A 19,335-nucleotide genomic window follows, 5' to 3' on the forward strand; every position below is an offset into this window, starting at 1 on the left:
AATTTTACTAATAAGAACTGTATTTTTAACAATCCCTAATTAACCTATACCTAACTTTTACCTAAATGTAACCATTTCCAATTTGAGATGCATTTGTCATTTACCTTCTAAATTTTATTCGGACCCCCAAATTGAACCCACATTTTTAAACCTTAATTAATTGTCCCCAATCTCTGAGTTTTTGAGCACAAGACAACAAAAATAGACTGAGCTGTTGTCTCCGTCAAAATTTAAATGAACCTCCCTACTGTAATATCTATATTATTCATTTAAGAAAAAAGTCAATCCACCTTTAAACAGTCACTGATCAAAAATGAGGTAACACCCTATTATAGCTACTATTTTCACCAGGGCCTAACCCCACACCATATTCCTACAGTGAAGTTAATAGACTCGCTATCGTGGTTACTATATGCCCAATGGTTACTCTTAGCTCCACATTTTAACACAGAAAATGTCCATAAATGCACTTTAAATAATTTCTCAAATTTAATTTCACACTCCTTTATATGTGTACACTCTAATATCATTTCACACTCCTTTATATGTGTACACTCTAATGTACATGAATAGCCATATTATAGTTCCCTTATCTAATTTAGTTCATGCATCCAGTTTGTTCATTAACCTCCTATTAATTTCGTTCATTTATCTAGTTTGTTCATAAATGTATAAACCCATTACTCCCCCCTGAGCCATGACCCATCATGGCTCATGACAAGAATCTGATCATCACAAAAAACAGTGCTACGCCATCCATAACATCACTCCCAGTACAGTCATACAGTCAGTGGAACAAACCAACCGACACACGCATCCATCACGCACCCACGCACAGGCACAGGCACGCACTACACACATTGAGTACAGTCATACATACTCATCACGCACTCATCAGACGCACCCACGCAAGGCAGGCACGCACGCACCATAAACAACCATCCACAAGTACACACATACAGTACAGTCACACCGTCGCACGCATATCACAGACGTACCACGTACTCAAGGCACATGCACGCACGCACGCACGCCAAAACCATAGGCTTTGTCAAGCCAAAGATAAACCGCCACTCAAAGTCCCCAAAGAAAATAAAACAGCGCCGAAAGAGCGCACACCCACACGCACACGCGCACGCACGCAGCGGGCGTAAGGGAACAACCAGCTCAAGTTCAGAAACAACGCTTCTAGCTCAAGCATTCTACTTCCCCACATTCCCTTGCAATGGAAAGTGAAAAAATAAAAAGCATATACAGTCCGCATCACATACCGGAAGCCTGAAGAGAGTCTAAAAAGAAACAAGACTCCCCCTCCCATCGACCGGGAACAAAAACAGCAGAAAAACCGCAAAGGCCTCCTGGGTAAAAACATGGCCGCGACCAAACAATAATAACAAGACCTCAACAAGTCGTCGTGAATCCTGCCACAGATGACAAACATATCGAAAACGAACCAGCACGTCCCCCACACCACAGGGAACGTAACCACAACGCAAACGAAAAACAATAAACAGTCCGCATCACATACCGGAAGTCTGAGGAGACTGTAAAAAATAAAGAAACGCTCCCGAACGGGAGCAAAGACAGTACGGCCGCCGGATAGCCAGTACTCAAAGAGCCGCAATGCCACTGGGAAAACCAAAATGGCCACGAAGAGATATTAACAACAAGATGAGCACATCCAAATGAGCGTCACCCAAATGATACAAACAGCAAAAATAAATCAGCACGCTGCACGTCCCACTCAGGCCTCACAGGAAGAGCAACCATAAACACAATGAAAAGCAAAGCGTAACCTAATCGAATGTAAGACGCACGTTTAGTAATGCAGAAACATTTAAAAAGCGAAAAAAAGATCCGATTCCTGGAAACACTTGCTCCTCATATAGGCTACCCACTCCCCCAAAACAATACGCCCAAACGTGGAAAGCAGTACGCTGACGACAAATCATTGGCAAAAGTGTAGCAACAACATAACATCGCCATACTGTACCTGTCCAGACCCCTGTCCACGGGACAAAGGAATACGACTCTGCCATCACATCCCACGCATCTGTGTGTAGCGCTGCTCAAAACAAACTAGCCCTTATACAAGAGAAATACTCATCTAATCCCAGAATAAAGCCACACTTCCACACAGACCCACGCGATGTTTCAGCAAAAGCCCCTGTACTTTTCTTAAACAAAGGACCCCATACCCCGTCGAGCAGAGACCCCCCACCCCCACTTATACGAAGGTGTAAAACTTTAAACGTACACCCGTGTTTTTCCACAAATCACCGCTAGGAGGAAATAGTGCCAGCACAAAGCGATCATAACCAAACAATCACCAGAAATGCAGGCACATACCCCCAGCAGCAATATAAGCAAAAAAACACAAGTACACAGCAGTGCGCGCACCTTATGCATCGTATATATATATACGTCACAAAATCCCTGTTTTGCAATACGCTCGCCGGCTCGTCCTACTGGGCCTTGCGTAATCCAGACAACCTCAGAAGAATAATATTAATAAATATTAATATCAATCACCCAAAATCTCAGATTCCTATTCCATACACCCAGCAGCGTAGGGCCCAGTTATCCTACTAAACACCTTCGGCTTGCCCTCAGGAACGCACAAAACCGTCCAAATATTGTGCACCCCATGTAATACGAGAACAGCCACGCAAACAGAACTTGGTCATGAAAAACGCTCGCAAACCGCGCGCGCCTTCCGGGACTCCCAGCGGGGCAGAACAGCACTGCGGCAACTGCGTAGTCAGCTCGCATGCTACTATCCACAATCCCACCGGTTCCCCGAAAAACGTGTGCCGTTTGAAATCGCTTTAGCCTATAAGGTATATCAGAATCCACGCTCCCCCAAATTGAAGCAAAGGTATTGTTCTATATGGCCACGCCATATCTTCTGCACGTTTGGCCAGGTATGCTTCATGACAGCCATCACTTGACGACGGACTATCAAAAAGTAGGAAAGTACTTAATTGTCGTAAAAAATGCAAGATAAAGGGATAAAGACAAGTTTATGACTAGCTCGCCTGGCGTTTACAGAAAAAATAAAACAATGGTGAATGAAAACACGCGTTGTCACTGAGCAGACGACCCCCCTCTTCACCCCAACTCACCTCGATCACCCCATCACTGCTACGACACAGAGCCACAAAAGTGACCCCCAGCAGGTCGCAGGTCCGTTCAGCGTGGCATAGAGGCTACACCATCTCTCCTCCAGTCCATCGGGCGCCATTTATGATGTATATTTAGCACCAAGTTACCCAAATTGTGTCGTTAGCAGTGATGGTCGTCGAAGGAAGAAAGGAGAAGACCAGCAGGTTGTCGTCACATTCTGATCAGCTTTATTGAACAGAATAACTCAGTACAAGGCTTTCCACGGGCGGAAGGCCCCGTGAAATACATGGAGTCACATCATAGCTAATCAGTGTGGACTCTCTAGAAGTTTCACTGCGTCCAAGTATTTACTAACTTCTAAGTCCCGCCCCCCTCCCTGGAAACTCACAGGCTCTTCCGGTCAAGGAGGAGGCGGGACATACACATGGCATGCAGCTCATGTGTCACTCTATGTTTTATACCAAATAAGACTAATTCAATATCTATACTATATATGAAGTATGCCAAACACATGTAATGAAATTGTTCAAACTATATTATTAACCAGTCTAAATGATTAAGCACAAATACACAGTGTAGATTCATCAATTCTGGAGCAGGGAGCAGAAAGCTCTCTGCAACACACACACAGCTGTTGGTTAGCAGTTTGAGATGTTACCAAGATTAGAACAGCACCCAGACCCCTGGGGTGCCTGGCCGCATTCTTAACAAAAGGCTTTGTTTTTACGGACTAGCTGTAAATAACTCTAAAGCAGTTGGCACACACACAGAGTATTGCATGTCTCGACTTAGTTCTGTGTCCTGTGCACACTGACACTGTGTGTCAACTGTCTATTAAAATATCAACTGATTGATATATACGTGTCCATGTCTATAAAATATCCATCACTACCGTAACACCTTCACAGGTATTACGATTATACACATAATGCTAGTTAAATTAAGGCTCTGTTCCATTCTGGTCAGAGTCAGGGTGCTGCTATTGTGCATGTTGTCTCACTGGAAACACTACACTAACGACAAGGCATTTCAAAGTGCTTAACATAATGCATTCATTGTTGAATCATTAAGACACGGACCATTAAGAACTTAAGTCATCTGTTTTATTATGTTCAAATGTCCACACAGAAAATACACACGTAAAATGTAGAGTGTGCAAAGAAAAACAACTTAAGGCTAAACTAACTAACTAGGATACCAGGTAAACGATAAACGTATGTGTCTGTCCCTCAGGAAATTATAACTATCAAATGTTGAATTTTAAAGGTATATCCATAGATTCTATTTGACTCCAAGGAAACATTTTCAACTCCGGATCTGTACGACACCCATTTGCAACCTATGCAACAACAACAAACTGGGTGGGAACATATATGAATGTGATGTGGGAGTGTCCAAATGTCAATGGTTTTTAACTTTCTGGTCTAGAGTTTCAGAAGTATTATCTGAGGTAATGGGAACTTGTATTCCTCTATTGCTTGCCTAATATTTTAATGTTGAATGATGATTCAGCGATCGGGTTGACAATGCCACAAAGAATACTTCTGCTCTTAGGGCTGGCAGCTGCAAAGAAGCTGCTGATCACAAGATGGAAACCCCCCCAAAAACTTGAGGTCTCACAATGGATCGTCTCACTAATGGACATGATCTCTCTGGAACTCTCTATAGCTCGAAACAATGGGGCAAAAGAAAACACACTTGACATCTTACCCACAGCATTGGAAAAACTGAAATCATGTCATTAACATTATATCCGCTTATGGACTCTCGATTATTGTTTTACCCAGATTATTTTCTTTTCTCTTTTACTTTTCTTTCTTTTTCAACGGTTTGCTTTAGCTTTTTTGCTGTACTGACATTTTTGTGGGACATTTGGTATGTAGTAGGCCTATCTCTTTTTTATGTCAAAAATGTCAAACTTTCCTTTTGCTTTAAGTAGCATGTGACATGTCAAACTAGGGGGTTTTCATGATTCTGAATCCATTCCAAGCATTAGTTTTGCACAAAATACACTCCTTGGGCCTTTTAGCATTGTCTATTCAAAAAAATCACACCCGTGTGAACTGATTGGTGTAAGGTCTTATATAGACTGATCAGCTGTGGTCTGACGTAATGTCTGACGTAATGAAATCACACCCGTGTGAACTGGGTGACCATAGCAACCATGCTCATTTTTTTTGGTACGAACAGACACGTAAACTAACAAAGATGAAATCACACCCGTGTGAACTGGGTGACCATAGCAACCATGCTCATTTTTGAGTGGTGTAAACCACTCCTACGACTGGCTTTGTTAGTTTACGTGTCTGTCTGTCTGTCTGTTCGTGAAAAATGAGCATGGTTGCTATGGTCATCCAGTTCACACGGGTGTGATTTCATTACGTCAGACATTACGTCAGACCACAGCTGATCAGTCTATATAAGACCTTACACCACTCAGTTCACACGGGTGTGATTTTTTATTTATTTTTTGGTACGGACAGACACGTAAACTAACAAAGCCAGTTGTAGGAGTGGTTTACACCACTCAAAAAATAGCACATCTACAAGATCACGGTATGTCTCTTCATGCCACGCTGCCAACTTGTACATAATCATGTTATTTGTGAACATTTTTAGAAAAATCTTTAAAGTGTGAGAACTATACTGATTTAGAAGACGTCTTATTGGACTAAGACTAGTGGTTCTCAAACTGTGGTCCGGGAACCCCCAAGGGTTCAGCAAAAGAAAAAGAAAGATCACACCTGTGTGATACCCTCACTAAAAACGCCGGGACAACGCTCCACACGTCCCAAACTCTTCTCCCTTCTGGCCCCAAAACTGTGGAATGCATTCCCCGTTGCAATCAGAACTGCAGCATCACTCCCAATCTTCCGCCGTAGTCTGAAGACCCACCTTTTCAGACTCCATCATGGCCCATAGCACTTATCCTACCACCTTAGATAGCACTTTTTAGACTTAGATAGCATTTGAAACAGACTTATAGCATGTCATGTAGACAGCACAATAATTGCATTGTATGTAGCCTAGTCATAGCACATCATAGTACACATGTATAGCATAGTATAGTATATATGTATAGTTTATATGTATAGTGTCATTATATAGATATGTTCTAGTTACGTTCTTAGCTTACGCATGTTTCATGATAAATGCATTTTATATATGTGATGTATTCCCATGCTTTTGTTCTTGCCTAATGTAAGTCGCTCTGGATTAAGAGCGTCTGCTAAATGCCTAAATTGTAAATTGAAGTGAGGGGCGCTCTAATCATCGTACATCATCATCAATGAGGATGGATGGATCTTTGTTGGTTTTCTGCTTTATATGTAAAGTGTCTTGAGACAACTTGTTGTGATTTGACACTAAAAAAAAAATGGAATTGAATTGAATCAAGAATGGTGGTCCCTTATTGGCCAAGGGTTCCCACCGATTTACATATGACGATTTGCTCAGACACATATGACGTAAATTCTCCGTTCATTGTCAATGGCATTTTTGAGTGGTGTAAACCACTCCTACAACTGGCTTTGTTAGTTTACGTGTCTGTCTGTCTGTCTGTTCGTACCAAAAAATGAGCATGGTTGCTATGGTCACCCAGTTCACACGGGTGTGATTTCATTACGTCAGACATTACGTCTGATCAGACCACAGCTGATCAGTCTATATAAGACCTTACACCACTCAGTTCACATGGGTGTGATTTTTAATGTTTGTTCAGATAACACAAACATTAAAGCTGTATATAGGCCCTCAGTAAAATAATAATAATAATAAAACAACAGTTGTAAATCACACAGCTATTAGAGGTTAGCCCATAAGATCATGTATAAGAATAAGCAAGGTTTCACTCTCTCCACTGTCCTCTCCACACATACAGTATACCGGACATAGAATTCTGTAATGAACGGAAATATCCTCATGATGGAGTTCCTGGAACATAAATATCAATCACATCCTAAACAAATTGATTTGTGGTCAGTATGTTTATCTAATCCGTCCGTCCGTCCGTCCGTCCGTCCGTCCGTCCGTCCGTCCGTCCAACCATCCATCAATCCAACCATCCAACCAACCATCCATCCATCCATCCATCCACCCACCCACCCATCCATCCAACCAACCATCCATCCATCCATCCATCCATCCACCCACCCACCCATCCATCCAACCAACCATCCATCCATCCATCCATCCATCCAACCATCCATATATCCATCTATATATGGTACATATCCATCCAACTTCAACCGCTTATCATGAGTCGTGTCGTGGGGGCAACAGTTTCAGCAGAGATCACTAGACTTCCCTCTCCCGAGCACCCTATAAATCAGTGGTTCCCAAAGACGGGTCCGGGGACCCCTAGGGGTCCTTGAGAGAGTTCCAGGGGGTCCCCAGCAAAGTTTTAGTTAGGAACCAAATGAACCCTTATTGGTCTGTAACTCAGAGATTGTACAAATGGAACCAAACGGACCCGTTACTCTCAGAGTTAAATTAACTTTGATTTCACAATGTAAATTTGGGTCCCAGAGATAAAAATGCCATTAATAGTGGAGCGTATAACCTAATTCAGGTCAAACCGGGGGCCCTTGAAATTTAACGGGTTGAGAATCACTGGTAGGGCCGTTAAAACTCTCTTATGGGGGTCATAATATATTTTTAAATGGGGGTCCGCGGGCTAATTAGTGTCAATTTGGGGGTCCTTGACATGAAAAGGTTTGGGAACCACTGCTATACATAACACAACGTATGAATAAATAACCAACACTAGATAAAGTGCCCCTCGGGGCACAGGTCTCCACCAGGGCAGGTCAGGTTGTGGCCTCCTGGTGGCGCTATAACCTCGGGGCACAGGTCTCCACCAGGGCAGGTCAGGTTGTGGCCTCCTGGTGGTGCTATAATAGGCCAATGTGAAAAGCGTGCCATTTCTTCTTATGCCTTGGATGGCAATTGGATGATTTGAGGCAGTGTGCCAAAAATGTGTTTTGCAAAACTCCACCTGTTGGTGGCGCTATAACAGGGCCAATGTGAAAAGGGTGGGATATATTCCTCAGCCTAGTAGGAAAGTCTGTGAAAGATTACACGTAAATTGCACAGTGCGTTCATGATTTGAGGCCATTTGTTCCAAAAATGTGTTTTGCAAAACTCCACCTGTTGGTGGCGCTATAACAGGCCAATGTGAAAAGGGTGGGATATATTCCTCAGCCTAGTAGGAAAGTCTGTGAAAGATTACACGTAAATTGCACAGTGCGTTCATGATTTGAGGCCATTTGTTCCAAAAATGTGTTTTGCAAAAATCCACCTGTTGGTGGCGCTATAACAGGCCAATGTGAAAAGGGTGGGATATATTCCTCAGCCTAGTAGGAAAGTCTGTGAAAGATTACACGTAAATTGCACAGTGCGTTCATGATTTGAGGCTTTTTGTTCAAAACAGGCCAATCCTTTGAAAGCCAATGTTAGCCAATTAGAATGGAATATACGGACACAGTCACACACGGACACACACACGGACGGAGTTCAAAACATACTCTCTCCCCATGCCTTCGGCCTGGTGGAGACAATAAAGTACATTATCTATTCTGCATATAGTAGCCTAGTAATCTGAATACTAATGACCACGAATCCCAGCTGTGCCTGACCACTCGTGCTCTGTCTATCCTGCTGGGGATTTGATGCAGAGGAAGTTCCTTCTCTCCATGCAGTCCCTGATCTGCCACTGGGTGCTGTGGTCTTTGGGTAGGGTTCCACAGTGCCGCCCCCAGGCCGGACACAGTGGCAGGTTCTGGTACTGCTGTGGTTCCCCGTCCACCCAGAGCCACTGGCCCGCCAGGAAACGCAGATCTGTCCACACCTGGGGACAACATGGAAAGCAAAGGAGGTCAAACATCCTCCCTCAAGTGTAACTGTGTTGAAATTAGTACTACAGTATATGTTGGCCTATGGTAACTGCTTGTTAATAAATACAATTTAATTTTGGATTCAGAATGAGACAAACATTACTGCCAACAGTGTCAAGGTTAGTGTTTTCCGTTCTGACAGGGCTTGCCGATCCTAAGAAAGTTGGGAAAGTGATGAAAAAGTTTGATACTGCCTCAAGGCAAATAAAGGCAACCTGTATGAATGAGGCAACAGCTACAGCCTATGCATATGATATGAAGTAGTTCACATTTTGTGTTGATTATGACAATCCAACAGAAGACAATTAAGACTTAACAAGGGACTTTGATTTACAGTATCTTTGAAATTATAGAAAGAAGAAATCAAGTTTCCTGCACGTTCTAGCCACAATGTTGACCCGTCAACCCAAACCCTCAAACCTCATTGGTCGTGGCCTCCTGGATCTTGTCCCTGGTGTAGCGGTGGTCGTCCTCAGACTGCAGGCTCACCAGGTCATACTGGTGGTCACGGTAATGATTATGTTGGCTGGAGTCGACGCTGCCGATGGCCCTGCAGTGCTCCAGAGCCTCCTCCCATGTCTTGTTCTCCTTCACCACGATCACCTCACGGGTAGTGTTAGGGGTAGTTTTAGGGGTAGTGGGAGTGTTAAGGGCAGGGGCAGGGGCAGGGGTAGTGTTAAGGGTAGGGGCAGGGGCAGGGGCAGGGGTAGTGTTAAGGGTAGGGGCAGGGGCAGGGGTAGTGTTAAGGGTAGAGGCAGGGGTAGCGTCAGAGATCACCAGGATCACGTTGTCATCGAAACACATGAATGGAAGTTCTCTAGAGCAATGTGCACTGTACCACTTGTCAGTAACAACGGAAAGGAAGCCACAGTTCTCAAGATCTGGCTGTCCCGGAGCCCAATTCCTATAGTCTGAGTCCGTTCCAATCCACTTCCAGACGTCTTTAGACGTGGAGCTTCCAGGTGTGTTAGGGGGTATATGCAGTCCAATCCAACCACCTCTAGTGAACTTGTGCTGGTTGCTCTGTGTGACAGTGGCTAAGACCATGGACTTCTTGTTACAGCTCTCCTGGGCATCAAACCAGCTCATTTGTTTAGTCTCATGTAGGACACTGTCCCCATTAGAGCAGTAGAACCAACGATTATCAGAACATTTATAATTCTTCCACCCATTTGTAGCGCGCACACGGGTACAATTCAATACAAGTTCAAGTTCTCCTGTTGCCCAGTGTGTGTCAAGTGAGGCATCCCCTCTGTGGAAAATAGTATACAATATTCAATAATCATCATAAATAAATGTACTGTATGTACATGCACACACACACACACACACACACACACACACACACACACACACACACACACACACACACACACACACACGCACACACACACGCGCACGGACATGCACAAACACACACGTGCATGTGGACGCGCACACCTTTCTCAAAGGCTACACACCTTTCTCCTGTCCACCTCCAGACAGAAATGTCCCCAGGGTCTCTGTACAGACCGATCCACGCAGACATGGCTTTACTCTTCACAATCTCATTCAGCAGGTCTTCTCTCTGATAACCAGCAGAAGCCAAGTCAGTGAACTTCTCCTTGCAGTACTGTTGAGCATCAGACCAGGTTTTCTTCTCATTCACATAGTGAAATGTTTTCTTTATGAAAAACGCCTCCAATTGAAGAGCAGCAATGATGAGGAGGAGGAAGAAGAGGAAGAGGGAGAGGGAGGTCATGAATGAGATCCTCTTCTCCATTTTCACAAGTTGTTTCTTCAGTTCAAGCAGAGAAGAGTGCAGGGCAGAGTTCAGTTGTTGTCATAATGTCCACTCTGTAGCTGAGTCCTCTGTGTGACCTGGTGGTCTAAGTAAAGCAGGACTCACAGAGCAGGATAAAGATGTGGTTAGTTGTCTGGTGAGGAGCAGGCTGTCACACTGTTCTTATGACAGCCACCCACCTACATGCACCTGGACACATGCACATACATGCACCTGGACACACATACCTACATGCACCTGCATGTAGGTGGGTGCACGCGCACACACACACACACACACACACACACACACACACACACACACACACACACACACACACACACACACACACACACACACACACACACACACACACACACACACACACACACACACACAGATTTGAATATAGCTCATCACCCTATCTGGGCATGAAGGTGGCCGATTTTGAATGACAAAGTCTTAAATAAATAATTACATTTGTATAAGCTTTAGTGTCAGGAGTGTCCTCACGCCTGCAAGACCCGGCCATCATGGAGTCGTACAGGTGCACCATCACAAACAGGTTTAATGCTCTCTCCAGTGGGATGGCCCAGGATTGGCCTCACTTTAAAAATGAGGTCATCGGCCGTTAGTCCGAGTCTGGCAGTGTGCCGCGGGTTCGACTCCCGATCCCGACGGCCTTTACTGCATGTCACTCCCCCATCTCTCTCTCCCATTTCCTGTCAGCCTACTGTCTGTCTCTCTATAAAAATATAAAATAAAGGCGAAAGCCGCAAAAAAAAACATTAAAAAAAAGAAAATTGGTCATCGCTTCCACAGAATCCATCGGGCGAACAAGACCTGCCCCCAAGAAGCCCTGGATATCCCAGAACACACTGGACATTGTGAACAACAGACGAGCCGCCTGTTTGCGAGGGGATTTGGACCTATATCGGCGCCTCAACAACCGACGTAATATCTCTATCCGACACGACAGGGAGAACTTCTGGAGCAATCAGGCAACACCCATGGAGACAACCTCCCAAAATAACAACCTGCTCCGTCAAGGGAAAGCGGGCCCACGCCAGCACTGCTTCCTAGTCAAGGACCAGGCTGGCAACGTCCTTTCAACTGAAGCCGATTGTATCAGTCATTGGAAGGAGCATTTCAGCGAGCTCCTAAACCACCTCCCCTGCCCCAGAAGACCCCAGTCTTAACTCCACCACAAACCCGGACTGTTCCATCACCCCCGTCTCCCCAGCTGAAGTCAAAGCAGCCGCCGTTGACAAAGCTAAAGAACGGCAAAGCCCCCGGCATATGTACCATCACAGCAGAGATGCTGAAGGCTGGGGGCGACAACATCATCCTCTGGATCAAACAGATCATCAACCTTGTGTGGGTCTCTGAGTCGCTGCCCGATGACTGGAGACGGGGCATTATACTTCCCTTCTGGAAGCATAAGGGAGATCAGCTGACCTGCAGCAACCATAGAGGCATCACAGGGACCTTGAATATGCTGATGACACCAACCTGTTCAGTCTCGCCTGTTCGGCGAGACTGCCGATCAGCTCAGTGAAGCCCCTCAGCGTGTTTCGATGAGGAGACTAAAAAGCTTGGCCTGAAGATAAGCTGCGGTCCAAGACGGAGCTTATGCATGTAGGCGATGGCCCAGACCCACCACCCTTCATATTTGATGGTACCCCCTGTCCACTTTGTCCCCACCTTCAAATATCTTGGCTCGACAGTGTCCAACATCGGTGACCTCAAAACAGAGGTGGACCGTCGTCGTGCCCTATAGCAGCCTCTGTCATGCAGTCCCTGTGGAGGCCGTTGTGGCGACACCGGCACATATCCAGGGAGACGAAGCTCAGAGTCTACAATGCCTCTGTCATCTCAGTGCTCCTGTACGGCTCGGAAACATGGCCGCTGGCGGCCAGGCTCGATGGCTTTGACTCCAGAGCCTTCAGGAGGATCGAAGGCATGTCGTGGAGCCCCCCCCCCCCCCCCCCCCCCCCCCATAATGTATTCACTTATCAATAATAATATAATAACAGTTTTCCCTTTTGCACCCGTACATTGGTTCATTTTACCCCTAGCCACCATTTTAGAAAACCATGACTGAGGAAGGTCGCAAGACCAAACTTTGCTTTAATAAAATGCTCTGAACGCAGCAAGTGGCAGTGTGCGGGTGTCTCTCCTTTCACATTGTATATGCCTCGTCATCATCGCACCTGCTCCAAATAAGCTACTTCAGACAATTTATTTGCGAAATGATTCACGTGGTTCTATCATCAATGTGGATGATATTACATTTTAGACCTAAGTACATTTTGCTTTGTCGACATTTTACTTTGACCGACAAAAAACAGTTTTTTGTGTAAAATAATGTTTTCTACTTTCCCCATGTGCTTCCCAACTTCACAGCCAGGTGTAAATGATGGATACTATACTATAGCATCCACCCCCCACTGGCTGGATGTAATAGCCCAGGAGCATGTAACGTGACGTTGGCACAAGTTCAACACCTTGCCCACGACAGACCCAGATGGATAGACCTGGTTGCTATGGTTGGCGCTACGCGCCCTGAAGTGCAAGAGGACTAAGTAAGTAAGTCAGGAGTGTGAAATGAGGTCCATGGTGTACTGAGGCAGCTCAAGGTTCACGGTCAACGTTCAAGGTTTTACTTTATTGTTACATCTTGTGTAAATTACGTATGTAACTTATGCAGTTACATAAGAGTAAAACTTATTTTGGTTTTGGCTTCCTTCAGACAATACAGCAGCATAGACAATAATAACAGTAGAATAGTAATAAATAAGAAATAAACTAAAACGTAAACATATTAAAGAAAGGGAGAGAGTGCAAAAAATATGAAATATATATGTTCACTAATCTTTATACCGTTATATACTGTATGTAACGCTGCCTCTGTGCTGACGACCATAAAGGAGAATTTCAGACTAGAAGGCTTTCTTACCTTTATTTGTAGTTGTTACGTCCCCACCAAAGAGGTCCAGGTGTTATTTTGTGCAAAAGCCCATAATTGGTTATTTCCCCTACCATAAGCCCTCAATGAATTGAATTGAATTGAATGGGGCATTGGGTTGTTGCTAGGGATGTCCCGATCACGTTTTTTTGCTCCTGATCATTTTATTTTGAGACATACCGATACCGATCTTTCCCGATCCGATCTTTATATTTTTATATAACACTTATGCCATATCACAATAGCAAATATCCTAATGTATGTCACTCTAGTGTAGTCTGAAAGGCAAAATGTGACTATCATTTTATTAGAATGACTGTCATTGTGGGGTTTTTTTACCAGCAGCTTCGTAGAAGGTGCTGGTTAGTGTTTGCCCTGGAAACTTGCGACACCGCTAGTCGACCGGTAGACGTCTTTCTGCTGAGTGTTGCCAAGTCCGCAAATTTCAAAAGCCCACAAAAACACCTTTCAACACACTACTTACACGCACTCCAACTCGCTTATAAATCGCGGACCTGGCAACACTGCCTCCCCTCTCCATTGGCTCTTATTTACTGAGCAAGTCTGCACCATTGTGAGGTCAGTTTAAAAAAAAGAACGTATACAAGCACACCTGATAGTCGCTCAATGTAAACAAACCAGACAAGCCAACAAGTATGGCGGCCGCTACCACGTGACACATATGTTGACGCCCCCTCCAGGAGATTTTGTTACACCCTATAGCTGTACAGCGCTACAATTTGGAAACCAAATAGCTGTAGCCTACAGTGGACTGTAACTTTGCTTGGTCATCATGTAACGTGTATGCAGTGAACATTAACATTAGCGCTTACATATTTATATGGAGCATTTACCGTGGTGACGTTGATTAGGTAATTTAGGTTATTCACCCAGCTGGGTTCAATGAGACAGCAGTGTCTTGTTAAGCCCCGACCCGACGTTTCCAAAACTAGCTATTGCGGATGCATCGATGGTCTTATAAAACATTTAAGCATATGGTAAGTTAACTTTAGAGTTATATAGGGGAGAACGGGGTAAGATTAACCACTTTTTGCTTAAGTTGTCCTGGAAGCAAGGCAAAATGAGATGGCAGTAAAATCTAATGATCTACCCATATTTCAGGATGTCTTCTATCAATTGAAATTATGAGTAAGCATCTATGACAAAGGGCCATGAAAATATGACCTTTTTTTTAAAAAAAGTGGTCATGTCACTGTGGCTCAATTTGCCCCAGTAGGGGTAAGTTGATGGGTAAGTTGAACCACATGATATTTTAATGTTAAAAGCTTAAACTTGAACAGATAATGTATTCACTTATCAATAATAATATAATAACAGTTTTCCCTTTTGCAAATAGTTTTATTTATTTGTTTATTTATTATTTAAACAATATTAAGACAATTAAATAAAGTTGGTTATTCAGAACCTTATATTTGCAATATTGTTAATACAATATTGCAAACTTCTCTTAAATGAGTATGTACATGCAAGTTAAAGGTAATTTAGTATAATTTGAGTAGCAAAGACTTCATAAATAAAATATGAATAGTGATTACCATTGACTCAATTTATCCCCGGACATTGGTTCATTTTACCCCTAGCCACCATTTTAGAAAACAATAAGCTACTTCAGACAATTTATTTGCGAAATGATTCACGTGGTTCTATCCATTGGCAAATCATCAACGTGGATGATATTACATTTTAGACCTAAGTACATTTTGGCTTTGTCAACATTTTACTTTGACCGACAAAAAACATTTTTTTGTGTAAAATAATGTTTTCTACTTTCCCCATGTGCTTCCCAACTTCACAGCCAGGTGTAAATGATGGATGCTATACTATAGATTTAAGGTCACATGGCAACACAGTTTTCTAGTTTTCTAGATGAAGGGGGTGGTTAACTTACCCGTTGGCTCATCTTACCCCGTTCTCCCCTTGGTGCTGAGCACTATGCAGCTCATTTGGCTTGCAAACCAGAGGCCAGACAGCGGTAGCAAGTTCAACAACCACCGTTCTATTCTGTCATACTTCTCTGGTGCGCTGCTGATCCTCGCCTCCTCCTCCAGCAGTCCAGTCACATAATAGTATAATAGCCTAAACTGTAAAAGTTAATCGCCAGCATTCACCAGCTCAGCCCTCTTCATACAGAATTGTTATTTTTATTAAAATAAAACTATTACAAAAAATAAAAATGTCGGGCCGGGTCGAGTAGGGTCGGGTTCGGGCAGAGTTTGAGAACTCTAGGTAGTACATAATAAATGACAATAATAAAAAAAATACATTAAAGGGCCAGAATTTAAGCAATATTAACTAATACTCTCTTCACGTCTTGAGGAAAACACCTCATTGATTCATAATAGGCTACTTATGACTCAACTTATCTAATTATACGACAAAACACATATACCCATATAATGCCCATTAATTTATGTTGAAAACAAACACCGACTTACAACTTGTAATCAGAGTGAAGGAATTGTTCGTCTTCCCTCTGATATGGACAAAGGAAATTTCTTCTGTATGCCGCTTTTCAGTTACCTCGAAAGTTCGCTCAGCCACGGATCAAGTTTAGTGAGTTTGTAACTCTTAAAACCTCTAATTAAAGCTTATAGCTTTCGATTATATAATGTGGCTGTATTTTGGCTGACTTGTGTTGATCATGGAGGACCAGAATCCACAATGATTGTATAATGAATGATCAATAATTCACTCAGATCTTATTATTATATTTCAATTACACAAATTGTTTGACACACATTTACACACATTTACAAACATGAAAGCTGTATATGACAACTATTAGAGGTTAGCCCATAAGATCCTAAACAAATTGCTTTGTGGTCAAGAAAACAGTATCCATCCATCCATCCATCCATCCATCCAACCATCCAACCATCCATATATCCATCTCTCCGCTTATCCAGAGTCGTGTCGTGGGGGCAACAGTTTCAGCAGAGATCTCTAGACTTCCCTCTCCCGAGCACCCTATAAATTAGTGGTTCCCAAAGTGGGGTCCGGGGACCCCTAGGGGTCCTTGAGAGAGTTCCAGAGGGTCCCCAGGTTGGACCCGTTACTTTCAGAGTTAAATTAACTTTGATTTTACAATGTAAATTGGGGTCCCAGAGATAAAAATGCCATTAAATAAGGGACCGTAGCCTAATTCAGGTCAAACCGGGGGCTCTTGAAATGTAATGGGTTGAGAATCACTGCTATAAGGCCGTTAAAACCTTCTCTTATGGGGATCCCTGGCATAATATATTTTCAAATCTGCGGGCTAATTAGTGTCAATGTGGGGGTCCTTGACATGAAAAAGTTTGGGAACCACTGCTATAAATAACATAACATATGAATAAATAACCAACATAAAGTATATTATATGCATAGTAGCCTACTGTAGTAGTAATCTGAATACTAATGACTACAAATCCCAGCTGTGCCTGCACGCTACTCGTCCTCATGGCTGTTTTGCTAGGGATTTGATTTGCAGAGGAAGTTCCTTCTCTCCATGCAGTCCCTGATCTGCCACTGGGTGCTGTGGTCTTTGGGTAGGGTTCCACAGTGCCGCCCCCAGGCCGGACACAGTGGCAGGTTCTGGTACTGCTGTGGTTCCCCGTCCACCCAGAGCCACTGGCCCGCCAGGAAACGCAGAGCTGTCCACACCTGGGGACAACATGGAAAGCAAAGGAGGTCAAACATCTTCTCTCAAGTGTAACTTGAAATTAGTACTACAGTATATGTTGGCCTATGCATGGTAACTGCTTGTTGTTGAATACAATTTAATTTTGGATTCAGAATGAGACAAACATTACTGCCAACAGTGTCAAGGTTAGTGTTTTCAGTTCTGACAGGGCTTGCCGATCCTAAGAAAGTTGGGAAAGTGATGAAAAAGTTTGATACTGCCTCAAGGCAAATAAAGGCAACCTGCATGAATGAGGCAACAGCTACAGTATATGAATAGAATATGAAGTAGTTCACATTTTGTGTTGATGACATTCCAACAGAAGACAGTTACGACTTAACAAAGGACTTTGATTTACAGTATCTTTGAAATTATAGAAAGAAGAAATCATGTTTCCTGTTCTAGCCACAATGTCACCCCTGAACCCAAACCCTCAAACCTCATTGGTCGTGGCCTCCTGGATCTTGTCCCTGGCGTAGCGGTGGTCGTCCTCAGACTGCAGGCTCACCAGGTCATACTGGTGGTCACGGCAGTGCTCCAGAGCCTCCTCCCATGTCTTGTTCTCCTTCACCACGATCACCTCACGGGTAGTGTTAGGAGTAGTTTTAGGGGTAGCGTCAGAGATCACCAGGATCACGTTGTCATCGACACACATGAATGGAAGTTCTATAGAGCAAGGTAGACTGTACCACTTGTCAGTAACAACGGAAAGGAAGCCACAGTTCTCAAGATCTGGCTGTCCCGGACCCCAATTCCTATAGTCTGAGTCCGTTCCAATCCACTTCCAGACGTCTTTAGACGTGTATGTATTAGGGGGTATATGCAGTCCAATCCACCCACCTTTAGTGAACTTGTGCTGGTTGCTTTGTGTGACAGTGGCTAAGACCATGGACTTGTTGTTACAGCTCTCCTGGGCATCAAACCAGCTCATGACTTTAGTCTCATGTAGGACACTGTCCCCATTAGAGCAGTAGAACCAACGTTTATCAGAACATTTATCATTCTTCCACCTATTTTTAGCGTGCACACGGGTACAATTCCAAAGTTCAAGTTCTCCTGTTGCCCAGTGTGTGTCAAGTGAGGCATCCCGTCTGTGGAAAATAGTATACAATATTCAATAATCATCATAAATAAATGTACTGTATGTACACGCACACACGCACACGCACACGCACACACACACACACACACACACACACACACACACACACGGACACACGCACACGGACACGTACAAACACACACGTGCATGTACACGCGCACACACACACACACACACACACATGTCGTGTATTTTCACACCCAACTAACCCAGTTTACTCACTAAACTAGAGAAAATGAACTCTAAAGCAAGCAGCAAACTGTAGTCATCAGATCGAAGAGAAACAGGCAGAGAAAGGTGAACTGAGATCCCAGAGTAGTATTTATTCAGAAGTACAAATACAACAGAGTCTAGAACAGAGCTTCCCCTCAGACCCTGAGCATGGAGCCCAGGGCCCCTATAGTACTGACCACCGGAGCCAGCCAAGACTAGTGATTCTTACATTGACAACATGACAAGATATAGTACAGAATTGAATTCAGAGGTGGAGTCAAGATTTACATACATCTCAACAAATGGCATTTGGTTAGCAGATGGCCGTCTCACAAACATCCTTGAGGGTATCTTGAGACAAAAGAATGCTTAAGTGTCTCCAACACCTCACCGAGCCTCAAAGGGTATAGAACAAAGCCTAGCCACAGGTACTTCCCTGAGAACTTCTGATGAAGGAAGGCCCCCAGACTAAGCACTTTTGACCAGACAATGAGTCTCCACTCAAATTAGCAGTACCAAAATGTATAGTGTAGTTATTGACAGAATATAGCATATATTGGCTATGGACTATATTTTACGAGACCACAT

General features: G+C 43.7%; 1 protein-coding gene across 1 annotated transcript; it reads right to left on the reverse strand.

Moving 5' to 3' along the window:
* Window positions 1-17,221: 17,221 nt before the first annotated feature.
* On the reverse strand, window positions 17,222-18,229 carry LOC306924907 (secretory phospholipase A2 receptor-like; the record flags this gene model as incomplete). The annotated part of the gene is made up of 2 exons (XM_079503590.1): window positions 17,872-18,229; window positions 17,222-17,413 (listed from the first exon to the last, which is right to left on the reverse strand). Exons 1-2 carry the CDS (start codon window positions 18,085-18,087, stop codon window positions 17,222-17,224), a joined length of 408 nt encoding a protein of 135 aa, XP_079359716.1. The 5' UTR covers window positions 18,088-18,229.
* Between the last annotated feature and the right edge of the window lie 1,106 nt (window positions 18,230-19,335).

Source organism: Electrona antarctica (assembly GCF_951216825.1).
Source record: "Electrona antarctica genome assembly, chromosome: 6".
Classification (NCBI taxonomy): Eukaryota; Metazoa; Chordata; class Actinopteri; order Myctophiformes; family Myctophidae; genus Electrona; species Electrona antarctica.